This window comes from Drosophila yakuba, chromosome 2R (assembly GCF_016746365.2).
Source record: "Drosophila yakuba strain Tai18E2 chromosome 2R, Prin_Dyak_Tai18E2_2.1, whole genome shotgun sequence".
NCBI classification, from domain to species: Eukaryota; Metazoa; Arthropoda; class Insecta; order Diptera; family Drosophilidae; genus Drosophila; species Drosophila yakuba.
In genome coordinates, this window is record NC_052528.2 from 10809259 (window position 1) to 10836058 (window position 26800).

Below are 26800 nucleotides of genomic sequence, written 5' to 3' on the forward strand. Positions count from 1 at the left end.
CTATAATGGGATTCTAAAGATTACCAGTGGATTTACATTGCTATTACTGCCATGGAAAGGTTTCATTTTTTGATTGAGTATGAGGAATTATGTTTGGCCAAATCAATTGTTAGCCAGGCAGTTTTAAAATTGATTTTTTCTAGTCCTACAAAGTTTCAATTTTTCCTATATTTGTTTATATTTATATCGCGCAGTGTAAAAACATTCCAGGCTTCCTACTGCTGGAAATATAACTGGGAATAGCTTTATATGCTGAAACATTGTCATGCTGATTCAGGCAGTTAAAATGGATTTTCCGCTGTATAGATAAATGAGTTTTCTTCAAAATATTATTGTATTTCGATTCCACCAATTGACACCAGATGTTGCACTTTCTATCAGTCCTTACATTAGTCCTTCTCAGTCAGGAGGCGTTATCTACGGACTACTGCAACAAGGATCTGTGTCTGCCGGAGATAACGCACATTGCTTGCCGCAATTATGGGGTAAGTTGGTGTTCCCATTGAGGTGGAATGTAACTGTCTGACTTTCGCAGGACTTCGATGAGAGCTGTGGCAGTGGAGCGATCATCATGAAGTTTCCCATGCACCTGCGTGCCCACCTGTTGGCCGTCCTAAACGATTTCCGGAATACAGTGGCTAAGGGCCAGTACCCGCACTTGCGTCCGGCTGCGCGGATGCCAACACTCCGGTGGCACGAGGAGCTGGCAGGATTGGCCAAGTTTGCTTTGAGACGTTGTGACTATATCGACGACTACTGCAGCAATACGGATGCGTTCAGATATGTGTCGTATATATATGGCAGCACCAAGTGGTTGCACCTGGAGAAGGACCCCATATCGGTCTTGGACTTTGTGCTGCAGTTTTGGATGGATGATGTGAAGGGCTGCACGATGGCCCACATCAATGCGGAGAAACCGGCCAAAGACGGGTGAGAGTCAGTCGCACAGTTCCAAGTGAAAAATGTATAGCTGATCCTTGATTGCAGGGAGTGCCGTGGCTACTTCACCCAACTGGCCCAAGATTTGGCCGCCCATGTCGGCTGTGCCATGATGCTGCGCAGAAGCCACACTAGCGGACTCTATCAGTACGGAGTCCTTTGTCACTTCTCACGCGGAAAGATTGCCAATGAGCTGATTTACCGGACAAGTGTTCATCCGGGAAGTCGCTGCTATGCGGGAACCCACTCCATTTATGAGGGGCTCTGCTCACCCGAGGAGCATGTTAATCCAAATGCCCTGCAATTGGGCGAGCTTAATTGATTCGGTCATGCTGCATTTAATAAATTTAGCTTTTAAGATAGCTATACACTTCAGTTGATCTGCTTTTGCCACGCTGACTAGTCGAGATGCAGTTGTGGTATCTGTACCTGTTTCTGATAGCGCTAACCGGGACCTTGTCTTCAAAAGATGATCCCCATTGTAGACCCAATCTCTGCATGAACTCGGAAGTCCATGTGGGCTGCTTTCAACCCAAGGTAGTAGCATCCATTACTCGAGATTGTACCGAAATAACGACAGTTTCTGCAGGCAATAGCCGAGCAATGTGGCAAGAACAATCTGTTTCTGAACGTTAATGGAGCCTTGAAGGCCGGCATCCTCAGCAGGATCAACATGTTGCGCAACTATGTGGCCAGTGGAGTGGGCAACTATTCGGTAGCCGCTCGCATGCCGACAATGGGCTGGGACTTCGAACTGCAGAGGCTGGCCGATCGCCAAGTTCGCCAGTGCGATGAGACGGGAAAATTCTGCGCCAATACCGAGAAGTATCACTATGTGGCAACGACTGAAATCCGCAGCAAGATGAAACGGAACAAAAGCCTCAAACAAGCGATTCTAGATAAGCTGCTGCCGGAGATGTTCCTCGATGTCTTGGGATGCGTCAGGAACAGTCAGAAAATAGTGCCTCTAAGAGAAGGGTAAGTAAGTAAGTGACGTAAAACGCCACCTATATTTCACGAATAGTATTAAAGCTTATTTCATAGAAATCAACTTTATAAATCTTTGACAAAAGTTGGAATAAGTTTGGTTAATTTGTTTTAATTAATTTTATTTTTAATTTAATTTTGTTTTATCTTCATTTTTTTAAAAAGGCTAGTTTTAACAACTAAGACCATATTGATGTCTTACTATTTAAACTAGAGATCATAAGTTCTGGTTCTTTTTACTTCAGAACCTGTGTGGGCCACTATATGCCCCTGATTCAGGACCACGGCTCTCGTATGGGATGTGGCCTTCGTGTGAAGGGTAGGACGGAGGACCAGTCGAATATCATCCTGCTCTGCCACTTTTCGCGGGCCAATGTGAACAACATGGTCCCGTACGAGGAGGGCCACATTCCCGGCGAGAAATGCCTCACTGGACCGAGCCAGATGTACCAGTTCCTTTGCAACGAGGAAGAGGTCGTGGATGCCAACAGCATGGTGGTGAAATCAAAGATGCCGCCCAGCGAAAAAATGATACATGAAATATAAATGTACACCTATAAAACGGTACTTTGAACTTAATATTCCCATACATACTATTCATAAAATAAAAAACTACGAAACCGATGACAGAATAATGGGAGAAATATTTAATAATATTTTATTATTTAAACGGATATAAAGGCAGTAAAAGTATCTGAAATACTACAGAACAGTTAACAATATTTCTCTGTGTACAAAATAGTGTGCCTAATAGTGGGCTCAACTAATTGTTTAACTGATTGGGGCTCAGTAAATGGTCGCAATTGATAGCTCCGCTTGAGCGATAATCGATTTGGCGCCTGCGAACTCTATAAGAGGCAGCCTCGGGTGGCCGGAGCTGGCTAAACTGGCTGTTTCGTCGAGATGTTGGACACCAAGTGGCCGCCGCTGTTGCTGCTGCTGCTGCTGATGCTCCTGGGCCAGCAGCTACAGGCCTTCGACTACTGCGATCCGACCCTGTGTCCCGGACCCGAGAGGCACATAGCCTGCAACAATTTCGGGGTAAGATGAATCTTACGGCTAGCGAGCCACCTCTCTAAAGCATTGACTCCTTTAGGCGCTGGCCGACATCTGCGGGCCGGATGCCCACATTGTGCGGATAACGACGGCTCGTCGCACCATGATCCTCAATGAGCTGAACGAGTACCGCGATCGGATTGCGAGGGGCGATCTGATGGGCTTCAGTCCGGCCACCCGGATGGCCACGCTGCAGTGGGATCAGGAGCTGGCCAGTTTTGCGGAGCTCAATGTGAAACGATGTGCCCTGGTCAACGATCATTGCCGGAATAGCGAGCAGTTCCGCAACGTGGCCCAGGTGGTGGCCGAGGGCGGTTGGCAGGGAAATCCCTTGCCGCCGAGCTCTCCCGATGGCAACCCCAATCCGGAGGCACCAATCACGGTGGAGTACCACACGGAAGATGAGGTGATCAAGGCCACGCTGGAGCAGATGTTCGCCGAGTACAAGGAGTGCAGCATGCGGGATATTATGGCTTTCAGTCCGCCCAACAACAGGTAGGTGGAGGTACCCGGAATAAGTATTCCTCACCTGACCAGAATCCTCCGCTTGCGCGTCAGCAAGTGCATTGCCTACTTCACACAGCTCGTCCGGGATAGCACCACCCACGTGGGCTGCGGCATTCTCCGGCAGACCAAGAACACCACCAACGAGGCCGGCCAGTCGCTGTCCAGTGTCCACCAGTACATGACCTGCAACTTTGTCCGGACAAACGATGTCAATGCCCCGGTCTACCAGAGCGGCGATCGTCCGGCCACCGAATGCCGCAGCGGACGGAATCCGGTCTTCATTAACCTGTGCTCCGTCAACGAGATCTACGACTCCTCCAACCTCGCTGGCCTCTTCTGAAGTGGCGAGCTCTGCAGTTCCAAGGCCAATTAACTTTAATAAACATGAAAGGACTTCCATGATGCATGAGTTATATGAGTTGTTCGGTTTACACTCCTTAAGTGTGGGCGTTGCAGTTTTGAGGGGTTTGTGGGGGTTGGATTGGGCGTGGCAACTGCCTGTTACATACTTTTCAATGAATCTCTAGAATACCCCTTTGCTCTACAAAGAACACTGATTAAAGATGCCAGCAATGAGACTTATGTGAAATGTTTAATAAGTAATGTAGCAGTGAGAGAAAACTTTAGTTTGTTCCGCAAATTGTTGTCAAAGTAGCTCCACTTATTGTCGAATTAGAACTTCCTTTCTACCCCGCGTCTTTCTGTTTGTATTCTTCGTTTTACAACCGAGATTGAAAGTTCAGCCAGTAGAATCGCACCTTAATTCCATCACCATTATTATAATGAACCCGGTTCGCCCGACGCCACTCACCTGCGACGTGGCATTCAAATTGAAATGTGTTTTCCCCGCTCCGTTTTGTCATCTGCCCGCCGAGTTGCCTCCAGGATCCTGCATTCTGCACTCTGCATTTTGCATCCTGCAGAATCCCTGTTTTCGCACCTCGGCGACTGCCAGTCAAAGTCAGCGGACGCAAAAAGTTCGTTGACAACTTTAGCAAACAAATTTTTTATCGCGCACAGGCCACACGTTTTCGTCTTTTTTGCATTTGATTTCAGTTATTTTTTTTAAATTCGGTTTTCATTGTCGGGAAAGTGAAAAAATGGCGAACGCGGCGTGAAATACGCGGCGACCGCAAATAGTGCTCACTGAAAAAATACAAGAAATAAAATGGGAGTATTTCCCACTAACTAAATACGAAAAACTATTTTTTTGTTTTTCCTAATGATTTATTCAATTGTTAAATGTGCTCGATAGTGCCCAGAGTTAATGGTAAATCGTATCGTGAGAGTCTTTGCATGTGCAGTATTTAAGCTATTTAATAAAATATTTCTGTTTGGTCCTTGCTCGCTCATCCGTTCATCCGTACACTCGCTTGAGAACCGTGAAAAACGTATATGTTGTGTTCAGTAGATTTTGGAAAAGCTCCAAAGTAATGGGGCGTATGTTGCCCAGAAGTATCTGTAATTTGAAGCTCAATGTAATAGGTTTTACCAGCGGAAAGGGGAAAATAGACTGCATATTAAGTTTTCACTGCACTTAAAAGCATAGTTATTGTTTAAGGATTATTGTAAGCTGGACTTACTGAAGCTGGCCGCTGGGCCCTCATCATCATGAACAGGATGTTTTTGCGCAGTGGAACATCGAAGGTGAACCACTCCGTTTCGTAGGCTGCGGTGGCCACGGCCAGATTCTGTTCCCTGAGCTCATTTGCATACCAGTAGAGGGCCAGTATTTGGGCCAGAATCATGTTAATGTACATGCAAACAATTATCAACTGACTGGTGCCGCTAACCTATGACAAATGGCACATGCATTAGGTTCCCTTTGTGCACATCTACTCACGATAATCAGCATAAAGAGCAGCGCACAGAGCAGCGCCGAAAAGGCCATCAGCTCGAAGAGGAACATCATGGTGGTCAGCTCGTTGATGTGATCCATGTACTCGATAATGCTCTGCTGGTATCGAATACAGGCTATAATCTCCTCCCTCAGTTCTTGGGGGTCGCGGTCTCCGTGCGGATGCTTCAGCGCCACCTGTCGGAGGCGATGCTGCAGAGCCTTGCACCTTACAATGCCGAACATAATCAAGCCCACAATCAGGCTGGTGTACGGAATGTACATGCAACATCCCATCGGGGTGATGAGCATCTGAAACACGTACCACAACTCGTAGTACGGACTCTCGTACTCATTCAGACCAGGAATCCTACTGCCAAATGGCAACACTGGAAGAAGAAAGACTCCTAATTGGACCACTAATTTCGATTATGTCACAACTCACCTCTTTCGCTTGAGGCCAATGGGTACAGACCAAATCCCATGGAGGTGAGCATGCCAAAGAACAGATTGCCCCTAGCCATCAACTTTCCCACATTGTTCACCTGGCCCAATATTTCCGATATGTACGAATCGTTCAGACTCAATAGATCGTAATACGCCTCGGTTAGTTTCTGGATCAAGGCCAAGTATCTGTCGTGATCGACCAGCAAGAGATAGGCTCGCAGAACCGTATTGATCCAAAGGACGAGCATATATGAGTTTCGAATTATCCCGGTTAGTCCTTCGTTGGTACTCATCATGTAGACGATTTGGGTGAAGATGTGGAATGAGGCCAGGCCGATGCACACGTAACGCTTCAAGTTTTTGTCATATAGCAGGGCCCAGAATCGCAGGATCTTGATGTTCATGTAGATTAGCTGAATGTCCTCAAACATGGCTTATAACTCGAGTGGGCTTTCTTATCGAAATTTCAGCCATCCTGTCAGTGCCTCAACCTTTTATAGCATTTTCCTATAGGAAAATATCAACGGGTATAATACTTTTCAGGAGTCTTTTGCGTGCTGAAATAGCAAAGCCATCAGAACAAAATGCAAAAACTATTATATTTTAATTTTAAACCCTATTTTTAAACTATATTTTCTTTATTATTTTCAAAGCAGAACATTGCAGTTCATTTATATGCCATTTTAGGGTATTTAAGAACCCTTTTCTTTTCGAGTTTGCTATCTTTGAAGGACACGACTTGCGTGGACTCCCAGCTGGTCTCATTAGGCTTCGATTTCTGCCTAAATTGCCAATGATTTTGCAAAATTTTCGCCATTGAATTGTACCATTTATTTGCTGCATTTCACTGGCCACATATTGATTTCTTTTTGAATTATGAGTAAAGGACGACGGGTGGAGCACTGAACGCCATTTATCCAGATTAGAGCACTTCAATTTATTTTTCATTAAACAAATTTCGAAGCCAACTCCGATTGGCAATTTTGCTAATGCGTTCTGCTGATAACTCGACTGCACTTTGGCTGTTTAGTTAATAAAGAAAGGCTAATTGGCATATCAACTCTATTATGTTTACATAGAGATAATGTTTATTGATTTGAGATAGTAAAAACACTATAAGTGATCGACCGATAAGCAAAAGCAGCTTTTGTAAAAAGCTTTCTACAGCTTTTTTGGGAGGGCAGCACATTCTACGCGAAATTAGTTGTGTTTCAGCTCTAGAGATCTGCGGTTCAATTAGGCGATCAATTTGCCGTATGACATCATGGATCAGTGGATGGTAGCACTCGCTTTGTGTGTAGTACTGCTCGTTTTGCTCTACAAGTGGTCGGTGGCCAAGTATGATGTGTTCAGTGAAAGGGGCGTGTCGCATGAAAAGCCATGGCCTCTAATTGGCAATATCCCCATCAAGGGCATGATCGGCGATATGCCTGTGCTAAAGAAAATGATCGAAATGCATGCTAAACACTCGGGATCTCCGGTATATGGCATCTATGCCCTTCGAGAGGCCGTGTTCTTCGTACGAGACCCTGAGCTCATCAAGCTCATTGGCATCAAGGAGTTCGACCACTTCGTCAACCACAATAGCATGCACCACAATATGCAGGAGTCGATACTCGCGAAAAGTCTGATTTCCTTGCGGGATGGTCGATGGAGGGAGATGCGCAATATCCTGACGCCCGCATTTACGGGTAGCAAAATGCGGATAATGTACGACCTAATCCAGTCCTGCAGCGAGGAGGGTGTCATCCACATAGAGGAGCAGTTGGAGCTGTCGCAGGACGGGAGCATCGACCTGGAAATGAAGGATTACTTCACGCGATTTGCCAACGATGTGATTGCCACGGTGGCCTTCGGCATCAGCGTCAACTCGTTCAGGCGCAAAGATAACGAGTTCTTCCGCATCGGACAGGCCATGTCCAGGATTGGCGCCTGGTCGGTGGTAAAGGCCATGCTCTACGCACTGTTCCCGCGACTGATGAAGGTAACTATGTGTACCATTGTCCAGATGTCCTATATACTGTCCCAATGGTCGGTGAAATGTCATTGTTATTATTCTGGCTATAATGCTAGCTTAGGCGAGTAAACTGTTTTAGGAATATGTCCATTTATTTATTGGCCCATGCTCACTTCTGCTTCCGCATCCTTCAGGCTCTCCGCGTCCAGGTGCTGGACAGCAAGAACATTGATTACTTCAGCAGCCTGGTCACCGCCGCGATGCGCTATCGACATGAGCACAAGGTGGTAAGGCCGGATATGATCCACCTGCTGATGGAGGCCAAGCAGCAGAGGCTGGCCGATCTGCAGGATAAGTCGAAGGATGCGCAATACTACTCCCAGTTCACCGCCGATGACCTGTTGGCCCAGTGCCTGCTGTTCTTCTTTGCCGGCTTTGAGATCATCTCGGCGTCCTTGTGCTTTCTCACCCATGAGCTCTGTCTGAATCCCACGGTGCAGGACAGGTTGTATGCGGAGATATTTGCCGTGCACAAAGAGCTGAATGGCCAACCGCTGACCTATGACAAACTGACCAAGATGAAGTACCTGGACATGGTGGTGCTGGAAGCTCTGCGCAAGTGGCCACCATCGATTTCCACCGATCGTGAGTGCCGTGAGGACATTGATTTGTGCGATGAAAACGGTAAGAAGTTGTTCTCCGCACGAAAGGGCGATGTCGTGCAAATACCCATCTTTTCGCTCCATCACGATCCCGAGAACTACGAGGATCCGGAGTTCTTCAATCCGGAGCGTTTCGCCGAGGGTCAAGCTGCAGAGTCCCGGGTTTATCTGCCCTTTGGCGTGGGTCCTCGCAACTGCATTGGCAATCGGATGGCCCTCATGGAGATCAAGTCCATAGTATATCAATTGCTTTTAAACTTCAAACTATTGCCGGCGGAGAAGACGTCCCGCGATTTGCTGAACGATTTAAGGGGTCATGGCCTGAAGCCGAAGCATGGCTTCTGGCTGAAGTTTGAGGCACGTCAATAAAGACTTATGCATCTGAGCCAAGTAATCGACTGGGGTTTTTCAATTAAAGCTCGTATGCAATCGTTCATTAATCAACTGGCTGGGTTTTAAAATTAATTAACGGAGAGTGTCTTAAGGGAATCGAGAATTGTAAGGAAATCTGGTGCGGAAATGCTGGTGACAGGCACTGGATGGGAAAACTCGCTTGCTGGTTGTCCGGTCCACTGACGGCGGGAAAAAAATAAAAACAAAAACCAAAACTCCGGGAAATCGGGAAATAGGGAAATCGGGAGCAGCTGAGGGGCCAAAAGTTTTTGACATTCTCGTTATTTATGTGCTTCGAGGGTATTTAGGGAAAAGTTTTTCGGCCCGCCTAAGCAGTTAATACGATATTGATTTATTCGCAAGTCAACAGCTGTGAGATAATAAATATTATGCAGCTCAAATACATATTTGAAATCTTGCGACTTGTTGTCCAGGGCCAAACTTTCTATTTTGATTCCCAGATTTGATTTATAAAGCGGCCAGCGATTAAGCTTTGATCCAGCCAGACTTTTGGCCAACTTTTATGAGCTTAAAGTTGTTGGGTAGCACATCGCCTAGGGAGAAGAAGTGGCTCCGCGACTTTCCCTCTCGAGGGAAACAACAAAAGTTGGACGGGCGCGGAAAAGTCAAAGTTTTTCTTTGCGTTTTGCATTTTTGCCGCGCTGGATAATTATTTTCCTTGCCACTGACGTTCGACAATTTGTCCAGCATACAGGGAATAAATTAAACGAGACAGCAGCATTTTTAAAAGCTTAAAACTTGGGTACAATGGAAAACCATATAATTGATTACACAGTGTTACCAAAAGTAACATATTCACAGGGTGTCAGTTAAATTCAAATACATAATACAAATCTGGCAATTACTGCTAAAGGGAAATATGATAGGAAAACATAATTTTACACATGACAGAGCGTAATATTTTACTAAGCCAAAATTATAAATGTTCCATTTTATGTTATGCAATCCATTTAATTTTACAAAAACCACCGAAACACACTAGTGTATCTGCAAAACAAAATACACTAGCATCCACATAAATAAATTGCCTGGCTTGTGAGGCTGGCTTCCAAATTTGCTTGGGTCCACCACTTTTTTTAGCCCATAAGACGACAAGATTTCGAGCTCTCGAATGTCCAGTAAGTTGTGTAGAATCTTGCAATTTGCTGGCTTACATGGAAAAGAAAACATGGGTTTGACCATAAGCCGCTCCATTTGCATAATTATTCATTGCGCAGCATTATGAGCATAAATAAAACGATGCTCCACTGCACACACACACAAACACACCCAGGCGAAGGAACATGTGAGGATAATGCCTTGTGGGACATTATAAACCCTTGTAAGCGCGCCAGAGTATGCAACGCTTTTTGCTTCATATTTATTGTTGGGCATTTTTTAGGGCGCCGACTATTTATGGCCCACATTACCGACTGATGCACTTGCAATCCGGCTGCAGTTGCAGTTTACTGCAACGGAATACCAATTGAAATAATAGTGCAAGGGAAGATCCAATCACCCGCATAAAGATTAACAACGCTCAAAGTCGAGTGCTCTCCACATAAAATGTGGTTCATCCATCTAAAGGCAAGTTGCCAGAAATTAAATTCAAAGTTCAGCAAAGCCGCAACTATTCTCATAAAACTGGCATGTCGGAATCTCTGTGCTCGCGCTGGAGTCTCAGATTGTGTGCCGGTGACAAGCTTAACACCGAAATACTCAATTAAATAAAGTTCAGCTCGAAATTGCATTACATTTATGGACGTGAGTGCGTGGCGTCCTGGCGGCAATGTCACTGAGTTTCTTGCAGCAGCCGCGTGTGGCACCAACTTTTGCCACAAAAATGTGCGTATATGAAATCGCATGTGGGGCAATCAGTGGCGGGCCACCCAAATCCATTCCAAGAGCGATAATAATAAAGTTTGCGAAGAATTGCGGCGTGTTTTAGCCTGGGAAATTCTCTTTGACACTAAACTTGAATGTTTAATGTTAGAAAATAGTAATGCACTTAAAAGGTAACTAGATTCTAGTCCGAAATATCCCATAAATATGCATATTGCCGATTTAATTTATGTTAAAAGCCATATTATGATTAATACCTTGCCTTGCATTGCGTCCTCATCATTTTGGGTGACGTCGAATTCCATAAGCGGAAATTAAATTAACATTGAAGCGGCCTAATTGAAATAATTGCATTTAAGGCTTTAAGCCACTTTGAACTCGATGCGGTGGATGCAGCAGGTGGGGCGGTATCTATTGACAACCTGCAGACAAAGCAATTAATTTAATTCACAAAATTCGGCCTTTGCGTATTCCATGTATTCTATGTAAATGCATTTGTATATTTGATATATTTACAGTAACGTTCGCAGATAATATGCAGCCAATTGTTGGCAGTTTGCGGTTTTGCACAGATGCCCAGCTCTCGATGGATTATTCAGCCATGCTGTGTGGCCTTTGCCACTACTTAGCGAAATTGCCCACCGAGAGTCCTGTTCGTGGCATGCCGCATTAAAATTGTACGCAAATAATTTATGTCCTTTTGGGTGGCTGGTGGCTGTGAGTGGGTGTTGGAGAGTAGGAGCGTAGGATGATGATTTCCGAGCCCAGTTGATTTAAATTGATGCATGACTTTATTAGGGGATTATAATCCGAGCGATACAAATTGATGAGTTTATCACTGGCGACCATGCGTTTCGCAGCTTACGTTCTATGTGCCTCGTAGGAGTTCCACTTGGACCTGAATACAATCGGGTTCGGGATTAGTTTCAGCTCTCTTTGGCCATTTTGCCGTTTTATTATTTCCCTTATTTTCCAAAAGACCGGCCATAAATACGCATACTTATACCCACACGCACACACACACCGACATCCTGACATGCCGACATCCTGCGCTTCCGTATTCCGTCCTTTTATGACAGCCCAAAGTGCCTACTTATAAAATCAAAATCATAAAAAATAATGTTAATTTCAATATTGTCTCATTAAATGTGTATAAAACTCCAGCCGGTGAGCATGTGTGTGATGAAAGAATTTTCGTGATGGCCGGATGCAGGGTGCGGGGAATTTGTTCATTTAACCTGCCTCAACGTGATGGGCTAATGCACAGTGGAGCAGAATACGATTAAAAGGCGCCAAAATTACTTTCAATTATATCTCTAATAATCTCTAATCTAATGTCTTTTTATTAATGTGTTCATATGAAAGTTAATATATTTATTTATGTATTATATAAATGTCTGAAATTTCGACAACATTCTTTCTTTAAAGATAAACAAATGTAAAGTTAAAGAGAATCAATGATTATATTTTTATTACCACTTTATTTTTAGGTTACTACAAGAACTTGATTTTATTGCACAATATGAAATTAAATTTATATATGATATTGATATATTATTGGCGTCGTCACACGGTTGCTGGATTTTTACTTCCGCGGAGTGTGGGTGCGTGAAATTTAAATAAAACGTGCGATTGTCGAGCAGCTGTTGCCGTTTTTCTCCGTGCGGACGTCCTTTGTTGGCGGAGTGGAGGGGAGCAAGGACGAAGAGCGTAGGTCGCAGGCCGAAGGATGAGGGACGACAGATCGACGAGACTGACAGTTGAGGGTGACGCACATCCACACACGCAGGGTGCCACGCACACATGTAAGTATGTGTGTATGAGCAGCATCAGGATGGTGGCACACACACACACGAACGCACAGTGGTCGGGAAATGTGACAGGATGTCATTTTGCAACGCATCCGAAACATAAACACACGCTTTTCTTTTGTCCTCGCCCACCCATACATACATATGTGAAAATTATGCTGCTAAAAGGCGGCAAATGCCTGCATTAGTCCCACTTTCCCGCCATACACTCCCCCAATTCGGGGGTAAGTTTTCGGAAAACAAGCGAAACTAGAAAATTTGCATAAGCACCGCTCGTTGGCTGGTCCCATTATTATGGGTTTCCCCGTGTGTTTGCGCTTAGTTATTTAAAACACACGTAATATTCATAATACGACGCAAGTGCGTGTCGCATTCGGAAAACTGCAAATGGTTTTCAGCGCCTGGGAAACTTGTTGATTCCGGTCTCAGGTTTGCTTTAAAAATGTTCACTGCCTATCGAAATGGAAATTTTCATTAATATTTCATTAATGCAAAGCCAATACTGCATCAATAAAACAAATGCGGAATTATGTAAATGGCTATAGAATATAAGAAAATACATAATACAAAAGCATTTATAACCATTTAAGTACTTCCACTAAATGGGCTACAATTTCACAATCCAGTTAGCGCTTTTTTAACGGATTTAATATATTATTGGTTTCCTTTAAGCCCTTAAGCCGAGCTAACCCAAATTCGCAAATGAAATTCGTAAATTTATAATTAATTTCCAGTTTTATTGGATTTAGTCTCCCTGCGGGATTGCCAACCGAAAAAAGAGCGCTAAATAATAAACAACGAAAAGAGTCGACGCTATTACTTATTTTGGCTTTTTAACTTTTGACCACATATTCAAATATGCACACAATTAATTTAAATTGTTTTGGTTTGCTGCTCTGTTTGATTGTGTTTGGCAGGTGCAATAATGCAAAATCAGCAAGTTAATTGAATTTCGAAGGGCAAAGGCAGCGCGTTTGCAAATTAGGCTCAAAACTGCATTTACTTTATCCGATAATTATATCATAACATTTTCAATACACCCAATTATGAATGTATTTATTCACTAAACCTTTTTCTTATCTTCTATTTGCGCAAAAATGTTTGCAATTCAATTCGCTTAATTTAATAAACTAATAAACCACTTCTAATGACAACATTTATATTATATTTTATATTTAATTAGGAAGTGTTACGAGTTGTTTGGTCAACAAAACATTATTTCCGATGTGTGCTAGCTGCGATCAATCAACAATGAGGGCGATAAAAGGACACATCCTTCGCACTATTCCCTTCATTTACTGTCCTTGCGTATTTGGAATTTCAATTAACCTAATTAAATTTAAACTATGTCTGCAGTCAATTGTGTCCAATTGTACACAGCAGTTGTAGACACGTGCTTTCGAGGTAATTTAAACAGTTTATTACAAATAAGTATTACACATTCAGTGATGACAAAGTGACAACTACGGTTGTCAGTTGCTAAAAGGTAAGCTGTGGCAAGTGCAGTGTTTTGAGTAAACACTGTAAACTGGGATTTTAGCATAACCTTGCTTAAAGCCAAATCCACTTATCTATCAGCATTAACCTCCGACGATAAAGTTCTGCAATTTGTCCGTCCCCCGAGGCTTGCCTGTACGTCTGCATGGCACAACTGTGTGGATGTTTAGTTGGCATAATTAAAACAGAAATCAAGCCAGACGATGTCTCTGCAAATACACCCACTAAGCTGAAATTGCACAAATAATGATGGAGTTGGCAAACTTTTGCCTTGCCTGGGATTACCACCCCCGATCCACCGATCCCCCGATCCCCCGATCCCCACTGTTTATGGCCCCATATGCACGAGCCTGGAAAAGTCAACAGGGGAGAGAGCTGTTATTTAAAGGCCCTGGGCTTATTTGCCTCCTGTTGCCGGGGCTTGTGTCATTTGGCCTATTGATTTTTGCAGGTGGATAGCCTTAAATTTGCCAACTCAAGTTTGGGGCCAAAGAGTCTAGCAATCACTCGGGGCAACGTGGCACACGTCAAAGTTTGTCTTTTTGAGGGCAAATAAATTGAATAAGCGCGTTCAAGTTATGCCAAAGTTAGGCCGAGTTGGCCAATTTTATTATGACAGTAAGTGATTTTTCCTTCTTTTTTTGTTGTGTTTGTCGGCTTTTTATGAGGCAGCCACGTAATTAACTGGCCCAGGCGTTGCATACTTTTCAGCTGCGTCCTGGCACCGAAAAAAAGGGGCACAAGGATAAAGAAATAAAGAAATAGGTCCTTGCCCCCTTTTAGCCTGGCGCACCACCATATTTCATTAGCCTTATCGCACTTGTAGTGGTCCGGCCAGAAGGACTAATTTATGGGGCATTTATGGCCACATTGCAGACCTATTAACAATGTGCAGTCAAATTTAATTTTAGCTACAACCAGCAGTCCCCGAAAAAAAAAGCAAAAACATTCGAATTTATGTGACAGCGTTTGAAATTTATTTGCTGCAACGATTACGTACAACTGGCGATGGCGATGGCGATGGTTATGGCTATGGATATGGCCATGGAGATTGGTGTCTGCAGCTCTCTCTATAAAGTTCCATTGACCCATTTTGGCCCAGTATCTGGGCAGGCCGAGAGCCAAGCTTACACAGATACTCACCAGCACACAGGCAGGCAGACACCGAAAGGGGACTAACCCTTTAGCATGCAAAGTTTTTTGCCAGCCACCCAACAATGCGAATGGGTGAATGGGCCAATGTTCCCAGGACGAGAACTAGGACCAATGCACAGGCGATTAGTGCGCCATTTGGCTGTCTTAAAGCCAGTGTTTATGCGGCGACGAAAGTACAGACTTATCCGATGGATAGGGCACTGAAAAGGAGCTATAGTTCTGGATGAACGTCTTGCGAAATATAGATACTGGGTAACAGTGCGTATAAGTGATGCTGTTGAAGGATTATCTGCGTCAACTGAGAAAATCTGCAATTTTCTTTCTTTTTATATATGAGGAATAAAGTTAAATGTAACACACTTGGTCCCCGAAATGATATAAAACCAGAGATTGGAATGCCCTAAATGCATTTATATCTATTTAAGAGCACCAAAATATACAACACCTAATTTAATCGTTTTTCTAACAACAGTGATATAATTTGGCATCTATTCACAGCCTCTTAGCAATTTTCCATCGCATAAACGTCACTTTATGAGCTTCGGTCGACGGCACATATATGGTACACTCTTGGCCCAAAGAGAGACTGGCATGTGGCTGCTGTTATTTACTGTTATTTGTATAGCCGGGTTCCTGTTTATTTTTGGGCTTATTTGTTGCCATTGTTGGCCGTCATTGTTATGTCCGGGTCCACTGAAGGCCGGCCACTGGCTGGATGGTCGGTTGACCAGTTTGTGCCGTCGCAAAATGAAATATTCAAGTGCGCATTAGGCCCGCATGTCCCAGTTGAAAATCGAGAATTGCCGTTGCAGTTGCTGTTGCAGTTGCAGTCTCTGATGCTCTGTTGCAGCTGCATCAGTTGCACCAGTCGCAGTGGCAGCAGTGGTAGCAGAAATACCGAGCTCCGGAGCATCGGGGGTCTTGGTAATTGCGAAATTACCACAAGTCTGCATGCGGCTGCGTTGCAATTGAAATGGCAATGATTTTTGCCCCCTCGCTCAGTGGCCATATGTTGATTTCAATTGATTCTTGCTTTGTGGGCTATCCGCTTTGCTGGTTTCAATTTTGGTTACACCATTATTCCGTTCTGGGGCACAAAGGCATATTATAAATGCCACACTCATTTCAGACGTCCTCCTGCATCGATTGGCTTAAACAGCAGCCATTAAGTGTTGAAGCCATTGTTGTCTGCTCCCGCCTTCACTGAATCCCAGTTTGGCCCACACAGCTTTATCTCTCTGCCCCTGGCCGTACAACATTTTTAAGTTTTTCCATATCTTCTGGCAGTTGCAAGTTTAATGTTTCCTTTTCCAAAAGTAAAGCATCGGTTGTGTCTGCAGACATTGCGGCAAACGAGCATTTAGTCATTCCTGATTTTCCACTTATCTGCGAGGGCTTGGATGGTATGGTACTTAATTAATAAATTTACTACCGGAATTTAACGAAAATAGTTAAATTTAAATACTATATTCGTTGAAAAGTATGTAACATGCAGATGGAAGCGTTTCCGGCCATATAAAGTATATATATTCTTGATCTTCAGGATCAATAGCCGAGTCGATTTGGCCATGTCCGTCTGTCCGCCTGTCTGTCCGTCTGTCTGTCCGTCCGTATGAACGTCGAGATCTCAGGAACTATAACAGAACAAGTTTGTTGCCCCGCCCACACTTTTGAAAAATGTTCTGATATTTTTTCATTTTTGTATTAGTCTTATAAATTATTATTTATTAGGTTGATGTAGTTCTTTAAAAAATAGTTAACAGCACCCCACCCCCGCACCACGGAAATATGGAAAGAGCTTAATATATCTACATATTATTAAAAACATTTATTTTTTGTTTTACAACTCCTTTCTTTCTTATTTTGTATAATATAGGAAGCAGCAATTACTTACACTTTATCAGCGAAATTGCACACACTTCAAGATATGTAACTCTTTAACTACGTTTGCTGTATGCTTAAACCTCCTTTTACGAGGGTGAAAAACACAGAACCAACTGTAGTATTTTAAATAATAAATAAATGGAGCTTTGTTCTCTTTCCTGTTTTATGTTGGACAGCTCTCGAAAGTTTTAGCACATAGTGCCAAAAACGAAAACCAAGCGCAATTACTCGAAAGTAAAGTTCACTTTTTGCACTTTCGTGGGATTTTGTGGTCAGAAAATGTTCGCTTATAATCCAAACAGTTGAATATACGAGAACATAGAACATTCGTACAAAGTACGAATGCCTTGGTCAATCAGAAAACAATAAGAGGCGACATAACTACCTTGCTTACCGCTTTTCTAACGACGAGGAGGGGTACAAATTAAACATTCATTAGTACAAATAAACACAATTAAGTTGAAGAAGCTTACAAAGGCTTTTGGCCTGCTAAATGTTTTCCCAGGCAAATTGAAATAGTTGGGGAAAATGCACTAAGTGCCAACATGTAATGGATGTGGGCGGTATGGCTGGAAAAACTCGACTAGATGGGGTATCGCAATGTAAATTTTGACTGCCAGAGGAAACTAGCTGCCTGCATTGCACGGAATGCAAAGGGAATATTTCAGTTGTGGCATTTGTTGATGTTTATTAATAGTCTTCAGAATTTAAGCAGGCAAATTACTTGCACCAAAATTCGCCACTGCTCAGTGAACAGTAGTGAACAGTAGACGCTCCGCCGCAATCTCCAGGCAGCCAAGAAATATTGGTTTCTTTTGGCCAGGGTCGCTACTCGCTCCTTTTGCGTTTCTGGTCCAACAGCCACATTATTTGAGGTCGTCGGGTTCTGGTCTGCTTATCGAATCGAATATTTTGTTTAATTGAAGTATTCGACATTCGTCACAGTTGACTGCACAAATCTAACGACGTTGCTTCGACCTCAACAATGGCGAACTGCAGTGCGGATAGTGGGATAGTTTGACGGAAAACTCTCCTTCTGTAATTGGAAATCACTGGTGGCATGGCATTAAATGTATAAATATTGATGGAACTTCCTCCGTCTCCGGCGCTTATGTAATAAAGCCAGTGCATTCCTACTCGCTTGCCACTTCCCGCTAAATAGTTTACTCTGCTTTTGGCCATAATTGAAATGCCAATGCCGTAAAGTGTGAAGTGCTTACCCGCAACTCTCTTTCGGCCTTTTGCGAGGGTATATTGCGACTGCGACTAGTTGGGAACATTTTCCTTCACGCTCCAGAGTTTTCTTCACAATCAATCAAATGTTTGACATATTTGGATATTCATGAATTTGGTACTTGGAATTCAACAACAAAAAGGGAACCTTTATTTATTTTTAATGCAAGTTTAATGGATCGACGACTACGTATATAGGAGGTGTAGTGTTTACTTATGTACAAACACAAGAAGCTTGCTTCAATTTATTTAATGTATTGTTATTGGAAAAATAACACCAATAATCACTTATGATTTTTTATTTAGTATTTATTTAATGTATGTACCTATGAAGCAAACTAAGGATAGGACTCTATATACATTTGTTAATAATTCAATCTTATCTTCCGCTATGTATATGCAAGCTTTTGCAGAAAATAACCATTATGTGCTGAATTCCTAATTAAAGCCCCATAAACATACATAACAACTACAGGTTAAAAGGTATTCAATAGTCGATCCAGTGGACTGTGTCTTTTAGTTGCGTTTGTATATATTTCTACTAGAAACCCGACTGCATTATAAATTGCATTCATTGTCGCTGCATTTTGTGCTTCTGCTTTCTGGCTCGTCTGTTGGTTTGTCTACCACCCACCACCCGCATTTTCTCCCATTTTCCGCCACAATTTTCCCCGCTTTCTTTCTGCTTTTTGTATCGCATTGCAGCTGCATCAAGTAGAAAAACCAATTTGCAGCTATCAAAACGAAGCTGTGAATGCAGCGGGCAAAGTGGCACCGATTGATCGATTTGTTGTGAGTTGATGTTTGCGGAGCATTTGAAGTTGCTGGTTGATGGCCATATAATTGCGTGCCGTAAATAGGAAGCGATAATAAGAGGTGGAGAGCAGAGATTACTGGCCCGGATTACGCCCACTTCCGTATCATCGGGTCGCCTGTCCCATTGCGTTCTCCTTGCTGCGAACTTATGACCGCATAAAGCTCAAAGACAAATGCCCAGATGGAAGTCGATAGCACTTGATTAACGTGTGTGATGGGATGGCTGGAGTGGATGGGTATTGGATGGTTGACTGGTTGGGTGGTTGGGTGGCTGAGTGGTCGGATTACACCGGCACACCCCCTCTTGAAAGCTATGTAAATGAGCACCCACGCACTGGGGAAGGTGCTAATGAAGGCGCCGAAGAAACCGCCAACGCCATCGCACAATCACGAAAGCAAATAAGCAAACAAGCCGCCAGGTGAGTCAGCCATTTCAGGTGTTTCGCCTGTTCGGATGTTGGGATGATGGGGATGTTCAGGTGTTCAGGTGTTCAGCTGTTCCGCGGGGCTGAGAGTTTTGTTTGCCGTTTAGCTTATCGCTGCTTAGCTTAATTAAAGCGCTTGACGTTTCGCTTCGCCAATTGGCAGTCGGCTTTGATTTTTCGACCACTTTGCGGTGCGAGTAAACCACATACATACATACCACAAGAGGAAATAAAAATAGTATAAAGGTTCAACATCTAAAGGTTCATTCACTAAGATCATTACCATTCTTATATATATTTAAATAGATTTTTATATTTCACGTTAATATACATATGTATCTATTTGAGAAGGAAGAACATGGTTTGCTGGGCATATAGGCATATGATACATGATGCCACCCACTATCTTTCACTGATGAATATCAACTTCGCTAGGTGTTGCGGGCTTAATTAGTTTCGCTAGGATGGAAACCCCTGCCTCGGCATTTATTTGTTTCACATTCATAGCATACTTTGCCGCGCGACTGTCTATTTTGAAATGGAATTTTCATTCAGATGGCCGGGCATTGTTGATCTGAATGATGGAGCAGGCAGACGTCCGCTTGGCCTCCTTTCGGCTTGGCTTTGTAATGCGGCCGAACAAATACGATGGGGCATAGAGAGTATCATTAATAAAAATAATGCCACGAGAAGAATAGGGCTCATACAAAGCGGCAAAGAGGCAGCAAAAACAGCTTTGCCACTGGCTGTGTGGCATAACGTCTCTAATTGAATTTCTTATGGTCCATTAACTGTCAGGGCCAAAATCCTCCGGCCAAAACGACCAGAACCTGGGCCAAAAGAGCCAAGGTGAAGCCACTGATGGCGGGAGAACTGAATGAGTAAGCAAAGAAAAGCGTAAACGTGACAGTTTTTAACAATATTTAAGATGTCAGCATGATATATCGTTTAATTTATGTATTGCGGGTGGGTGCGTGGGTGTTTTAAGTGGGTGTATACTTATATTTTCCCTCCTGATGGCTCTTCGTCAATGGCAGAGCAAGTGGAAAATTTAATAAAAACATTTTGCAAGCATTTCTTCGGTTCTCAAGGCAGACAGGACTTAAACATGAAAATCTAATTAGAATGGTGGCTGAGGGGTTTGGCACCCAGGATGAGGATGAGGAACAGGAACAGTTACAGAATCAGAAACAGGAACAGGTCCTTGCATTCCATAATAATAAATAACATTAATCAGCAGATAAAACAAATAGGGAGGGACACACGAACCCCGTTTAGCTTCCGATTTGCATAGTTTCTGCAATATTTCCCATTTTCCAGCAGGCGGAAACTGCAACGAAGGACTTGGCGAAACGAGGATTGCAGAAACAGGAAAAATCGTAGCAAGGCGGAAAAGGCCGGTGAGGACTTTGGCCAGGACTTCCTCTTCCTGTTTATGCTGACTGAATTATTTATGCAAATATTCACCGGCTTGCGACCTTAAAGGCACTTTAATGCCATACCACCGTTCCCTTACATTTCCCTTTATCCATTATTTGTGAATGAGTTTTAGCAAGTTGTACGCTCCAATGGCTTCGAATGGCCTGGGAAATGTTGAAGGCATTTTCATTTAAACTGCAGCTGGCCTAATCCTCACCAGGGCAAACGTGTTTCGTGGTTTGCAGCGCTTTTCCATTTCCATTTTTGTTACCAATTCCTAATCCTATTGCCCTTTTCATTTCCATTTCCATTTCCATTGATTTTATTCCATTCCTATTTTTCCTCCACTCATCGCTAGTCGGCGATAATGAAGCATTATGGCCAATTATGGAGAGGCAATCTGGTTGCCTCTCGGCGTTTTCCATTTACCTGTTTGCCAGCCGCTTTGCCCCAGGGCTTACGCGGCGTATGCGTAATGCAATCGAGTCCGGTGTGTCAGTCGCCGCATATTTGCAGAAATCTTAGGCTGCGTACTGCATAATTAGCTTCTCGCTGCAGGCTCATTTCGCTTCCTCCTCGGACACGGGCTTATTGCAAATCCCGTTCACCAGTTGCGCCTCCAGCCAGGTCCGATTCCAGGCACGTACTCCAACTCCCCGACTCCTCTGTTTGTTACACAATGTCAAAGTCACATTGCTGGCAGTCAGTGATGTTCACTAAATACTTTCAAGACACTACTTCATAGTAGCTACTTTCCGGCCAAAGTTGAATCCAAGCATTTATTCAAAATCTCAAACAAAATTGCTTACTACCAAAAAAAATATTTGTCTAATATAGAAACATTCACCAAAATATATTGCAATTATGTGTTTTATATTTTAATAAAATAAAGGAATACTTACTTACTCTCAAGACTATTCTATACAGTACTTCTTAAGAATAAAAGTTTTTAACCATTAAGAATTTCATCTAATTTCGCGGTATGGAACGATACATTTATAAATTATTATATTAAGCAGATAGTTGTACAACTGTAGTTAGCTTTCCACGCTTTCCTAGCCAGATGATCATTCCGTGACAGTGGACAGTTGACCCGCAGGAAAGGGAATCCTGCCCTGGGGCTCAGTTAATAATAATTGCTGGGCTGGCACTGAATATGAACCTTCATCAGACGGCGGATTAGTTGGGTGCCCGATTGCCAAAATTGTCACGTCGTCGCAGGTCTAGCGAAATAAATATATAGAGGTGTCAGCCCGGTCAGTGGCCCAGCCAATAAAGTAGAGTTTTAAAATACAGCTCCCGGCGAGATGAGTTGTTTTCCAGCTCGATTTCTAATGGGGATTGGGGGCGACTTCTTGGCCCAGAGTCCTTGGGTCTTTGATAGTCCTTGGGTCTTTCCCACACGCCAGATGAAAGAGCATAGGGCAAAAGGTTAAATGTGTTGATTGTGCAGAATTGTTTGAGCCAACTTGGGATGGAACAAATGCAATTTGGCAGTGGCAATCAGCCGTGACTTCAGCGAAAAGCATACGCACTTAATTAATTTCAATTAGCTACTCACACAGCCTCTCCATCCACGAGTTTCCATCTCATTTTTGCCAACTTCTTACTGGCGTGTTTTACTAGTTTCCGCTGGAGGGAGGAATTAGAGCTTGTTTGTGGGCGAAACGTCTCGGCTCTTTCGTATACAAATTCTGCGAAGTGAAAGTAATTATGGGAGTAAATACTCAATAAAGAATTTGAGCACAGTGTTTGCTGCCGTTATTGTGCGTTGGTTGGAAACAGAATTGTGGTCTGCTCTTAAAAGTACGTTTCGTGGAACTCCATAAAGCAGGAATGTTTTTATTTAGCAAAATAAATGATTTTATTTAGCAAAATAAATGTTTTTATTTAGCAAAATAAATAGGAGAAACTATGTTCAATATCGGTGTATCAGAAGAAGGTTCCAATCGCCGTGGGCCTGGCTTGATTTAGTGAGTATCTGTAACTCTTGACTCATAAATTATGAGCAGATATGTTCTTGTTTAATATTTAAATGGTTTTTGTTTTCGTTCGAGCAGCAGTATGCATGTTTCGGAGAAAGCACTTTTCGTGGAGGCTTACAAGTGTACATATTTGAATGCCAACATGACTGTGACTGCTGCTGCCTCGGCTCGATTCTCCCAGGACTCACAGGACTCCGAGGACTCACAGGACTGCCAGGACTCTCCGTTCTGGCTTATTTTTATGTGCAAACAAATAACTCTGTGGCTACAGACTCAGTCCCCTTCCCAAGACCCCGAGCCCCACACTTTTCACAGACTTTCTTCTCCGTTACAAGTGCAATAAACTTGCCACTGACTTTGATTGACAGCCTTGGGGCTTGAACCCTCCAAAGGCTCCAAAGGCGGTAACAAAAATTGGCATTTTCATTCAATTTAAATGCATTAAATAAATACCTGTATCAGCAACGCTGGGAATGTGTACTCGAATGCGAATCAAGTTTCAATGTAAAACGCGAAGGTGGAATTCCATATAGAATACATAAAAGCTGCTGATGTTTTTCGATTTCAATTTAATATTAATAGAAATTTTTTTTATATATTATACATAAAGGAGTCTTACACAACAATTTGTAAAGTTTTGATAACTTGAAATGTTAGCTGTAGCTGACTAAGGAACAAAGGATATACATATGTGATAGTTGTAACAGGACTCTTGATAAAGTTTTGATTTCATTCACATCACACGTGGAATCATAATCAGTTTGCAACTAGAAATTCTTGCATCAAAACCGGAGTTAATATGCAAATTATAATTAGAACCCCACAACCGCCCAGAGCCCCACAAATATATCAAAATTCAGGAATAACTGAAACCGAGCTGAAATTGCATGTTTACGTTATGCAAATTGTGCTGTTTAATGCCAAAGCAGCTCCAACTTGCGAGCAAAATGTTGCAACAAATGTTGTGTAATTTTCCTCGTTTGCACGCAAAATAGGGAGAAAGATGAAACTGGGACATTGATCAGCAGCTGCAGTAGATTTTCAATTTCATGGATAAAATATGAGAACGCCGCCTCCGAAATGGTTGGCATCTCTAATAAAAAGGCATTTTAATTACTCATGTGGTTTATGGAGCGCTAAATTGAATTTCCCATAGTTCATCCTGGGCTCTTCTGTTATCCGATTTGAATAAAGATTAATGGCCAACTCCTCTGGGTGCGACTGATATTATTTATTGTCGAGTCAGAGAATTTGTGTGAAGTGTGCAGGATTTTGATTAGATGACTAGCACGGCCAGTTGCCATCTTTTGTCCACTGAGCTCTGCACCCAGCAGTGAAAATAAGCTATTCGAAATGAGTTAGTTTTGGTATAGGCAATAGTAAACTTATTAAAATCGATTCATGTTGTCACTTCTGAAGATCCTATTAAGATATCAAAATACAGTGCTTTGATGCCTGCCTTAAATTAACCTATTTAGTGCTCTCAAATGTTAAGTCACTTGTTAAGTCACAATCGGATATTTCAGTCATTTGAGTGTATTTCACGAGTGTAAGTTGCCTTATCGAGTTGACACTCTATTAAATTAACCCCAAATATTACGGCAAAAGGGGCATGTGAGGTACTGGCGATTGCTGCAATAAATTTGCCAGGTCCGCAGGCCGAGTTCAACTCGAAAACAATTGCAATCGCATCAAGAGTTACTCAAAGTTCGGAAGTTGGTCAAGCATTTTGCAAATAATTCCCCGCTCCACAAATGGCGGCAACTCGAGGCCACGAAGGCCATTCATCTGCGGGCAGGTCGACGGGCTTATTACCTATTCAAGTTATTCAAGTTATTCAAGTTTGGCCCGGACTTTATTCAGGCCCGATGCGGAGAAAAGTTTCCATTAACCGGTCTAGGGTTGGGTAAGTGTTCTAATTGTTCGAATGAGAATGTTACAAATTTTTACCATCGAGTTTTTTCCGCCCCTCGGAGCGAGTGCTTCAAATGGATTCTTTTCGAGATTTTAGCACGGCAAAAGTTGGCCGCTATTGTAATTAAGAAGCGAAAGGTTGAAGGTTATTCCGCAAATAATAACTAAAATAAAAGGCAAATGCAAAACTATGTTTTATTTGAATATATACTTTTGAATATTCCTTAATTGAAAACGGATTGAATGATAGATTAGTATTTAAGAGCATGCCATCAAAAGCAATAATTGGCTAGGAGGAAAGGAAAAGTTGATAATTAAATAATGCCTGCGCATTTAAAGTCAACTGTGAGTTTCATGGCCGAGGCAATCTATTCGCAGGCAGGTTGTAATTTGCGCGGCATTTATTTAATTTATGCAAACAATTAATTATGTAGCTGCACGTTTGCAATTTCATTAAATGCGCGTTTATTAATGTCAAAACAACAACTGCGATCCAGCAACGTGAGCAACTGCAGAGCGCATAATTAATGCCATAAAATGAGAATAATTTCCAAATCTAGGGGGGAATTGAGGCAGCGGATGGAGGCGCGATTTGGGGCATGGGCGTGGCAGGGTCGGGTCGGGTCAGGTGAGTGGGTAATAAATTCCCAAGGCATATGCAGCTTGTTTTTGTATCCTTGCAGCTGTTTCTGTGTGTGTGTGTTTGTGCAAAAGGATTTAAGCTTTAAGCCGCGCTTTATTAATTTCCATACTGCATATTTCAAGGCGTCGCACTTGCCGCCCATAAATCATGCACATTAATAGCTGTTTTCACACACTTTCGGAATGTATATTCATTTCTACAGTGTTTTTTAACCATATATATATATATTTATCTATATTATATGAAGCAGTAGAAAATTTTATTGGAAACAATAGAAAATAACTCACAGCTTCGTTGTTTGTTATTATAAAGTGCTTATTCGGTGTAAATAGTTGTTTTGTTTCATATTTTCTTTCTGAAAGGGTATGCCTTCTTCCTTGTTTTAATTTATTTTATTTTTTTAATTTATTAAATCGAGTTCAACAATTGGCATTTGCTGCAATCATAAAACATTTTACTGGAATCCAGGAACAGCTGCAGCAAAATAAATAAATGCTCGCACATATTTGTTTTCCGGCAAGGTCATTAGGAAATGGAAAGAGGAAAAAGGGCATTTCCCCGGAAAGCAATAAGATAAACCAAACGGAAAAGTGATTGCATATCGTGGCAATAAAAATATTTTATTAAACTTTAAAGGTAGACAATCCAAAAGCAATTTGCGCAATTTCATAAGTATTTCCCGCTTTTTATGTCCTGCAAATGCTCGAGTGTTCTTAGCAAATTGTTTTCTTTAGGTAAAGTCACTCAAAAAAGTGAATTTAAGCTTAAGAAGTTTCATTGAATTCAATCGGTAACAAGCTGTTGTATATTTGGGCCCAATGATGTTTCAAAGTCCTGGCATCCTTAAATAATAGAATATATAACTTTAAAGGTATAAACTGGCTTCATGAGGGCTTCAAGTTATTTAGAAAGTTTAAATATTTACCTTGTACCTTCCTAAGAAATATTGTACATATTAACTAGGTAAAATAAATATTAAATTACTGTTTATATAAGTCATCTTAAACTTTTACTCAGAATTATTCAATTAAGCATAAAATCATGGGGGTGTTGTTAACTAAAAGTGCATAATTAAAGAGAAAAGAGGGTGTGGAAACCCGAGTGTTCTATCATGGGCGGAAATCAATAGGGGTTATCCACATTCCATTTACATGCAGATTAACTACTTGCATTTGTTCTGGCATTTCGGCATTGAGGTACTAACAAGGCTTTGGCATGCAATTAAATGCCAAAAAGCGAATTCCACACGAGTTCTGCTGGCATTTCAACCAGTTTCTCAGCTGTCAAGTTGACCCGCGGGAACAAGAGGCTGTAGGTCGCAATTTAAATCAAGTTGACCGCAACATCGCAGTGAATTATACCGAAGTTACTGGGGGCACTTCCAAGGAACC

The 26800-nt window shown here is 42.4% G+C and overlaps 5 protein-coding genes across 6 annotated transcripts; 4 read left to right on the forward strand and 1 right to left on the reverse strand.

The window, feature by feature from the left end:
* The first annotated feature begins 179 nt into the window (after window positions 1–179).
* Window positions 180–1314, forward strand: LOC6530043 (antigen 5 like allergen Cul n 1). Its single transcript, XM_002090953.4, has 3 exons — window positions 180–485; window positions 536–930; window positions 988–1314. Exons 1-3 carry the CDS (start codon window positions 363–365, stop codon window positions 1259–1261), a joined length of 792 nt encoding a protein of 263 aa, XP_002090989.1. The 5' UTR covers window positions 180–362; the 3' UTR covers window positions 1262–1314.
* Window positions 1302–2561, forward strand: LOC6530044 (antigen 5 like allergen Cul n 1). Its single transcript, XM_002090954.4, has 3 exons — window positions 1302–1476; window positions 1529–1917; window positions 2172–2561. Exons 1-3 carry the CDS (start codon window positions 1348–1350, stop codon window positions 2470–2472), a joined length of 819 nt encoding a protein of 272 aa, XP_002090990.2. The 5' UTR covers window positions 1302–1347; the 3' UTR covers window positions 2473–2561.
* Window positions 2562–2801: 240 nt separating this feature from the next.
* Window positions 2802–3902, forward strand: LOC6530045 (antigen 5 like allergen Cul n 1). Of its 2 annotated transcripts, none has more exons than XM_002090955.4 (3): window positions 2802–2967; window positions 3023–3477; window positions 3520–3902. In XM_002090955.4, the coding sequence occupies exons 1-3, from the start codon at window positions 2830–2832 to the stop codon at window positions 3827–3829; spliced, it is 903 nt and encodes a 300-aa protein (XP_002090991.1). In that variant the 5' UTR covers window positions 2802–2829; the 3' UTR covers window positions 3830–3902. The 2 variants fall into 2 exon arrangements, with proteins under 2 accessions (XP_002090991.1, XP_015052561.1); XM_015197075.3 differs by having other exon boundaries at window positions 3541–3902.
* A 792-nt stretch (window positions 3903–4694) lies between these two features.
* On the reverse strand, window positions 4695–6868 carry LOC6530046 (odorant receptor 49b). The gene is made up of 5 exons (XM_002090956.4): window positions 6601–6868; window positions 5772–6280; window positions 5333–5715; window positions 5073–5282; window positions 4695–4948 (listed from the first exon to the last, which is right to left on the reverse strand). Exons 2-5 carry the CDS (start codon window positions 6202–6204, stop codon window positions 4847–4849), a joined length of 1128 nt encoding a protein of 375 aa, XP_002090992.1. The 5' UTR covers window positions 6205–6280; window positions 6601–6868; the 3' UTR covers window positions 4695–4846.
* Window positions 6869–6981: 113 nt separating this feature from the next.
* LOC6530047 (probable cytochrome P450 9h1) lies at window positions 6982–8786 on the forward strand. The gene is made up of 2 exons (XM_002090957.3): window positions 6982–7757; window positions 7925–8786. The coding sequence occupies exons 1-2, from the start codon at window positions 7038–7040 to the stop codon at window positions 8759–8761; spliced, it is 1557 nt and encodes a 518-aa protein (XP_002090993.1). The 5' UTR covers window positions 6982–7037; the 3' UTR covers window positions 8762–8786.
* Window positions 8787–26800: the final 18014 nt, after the last annotated feature.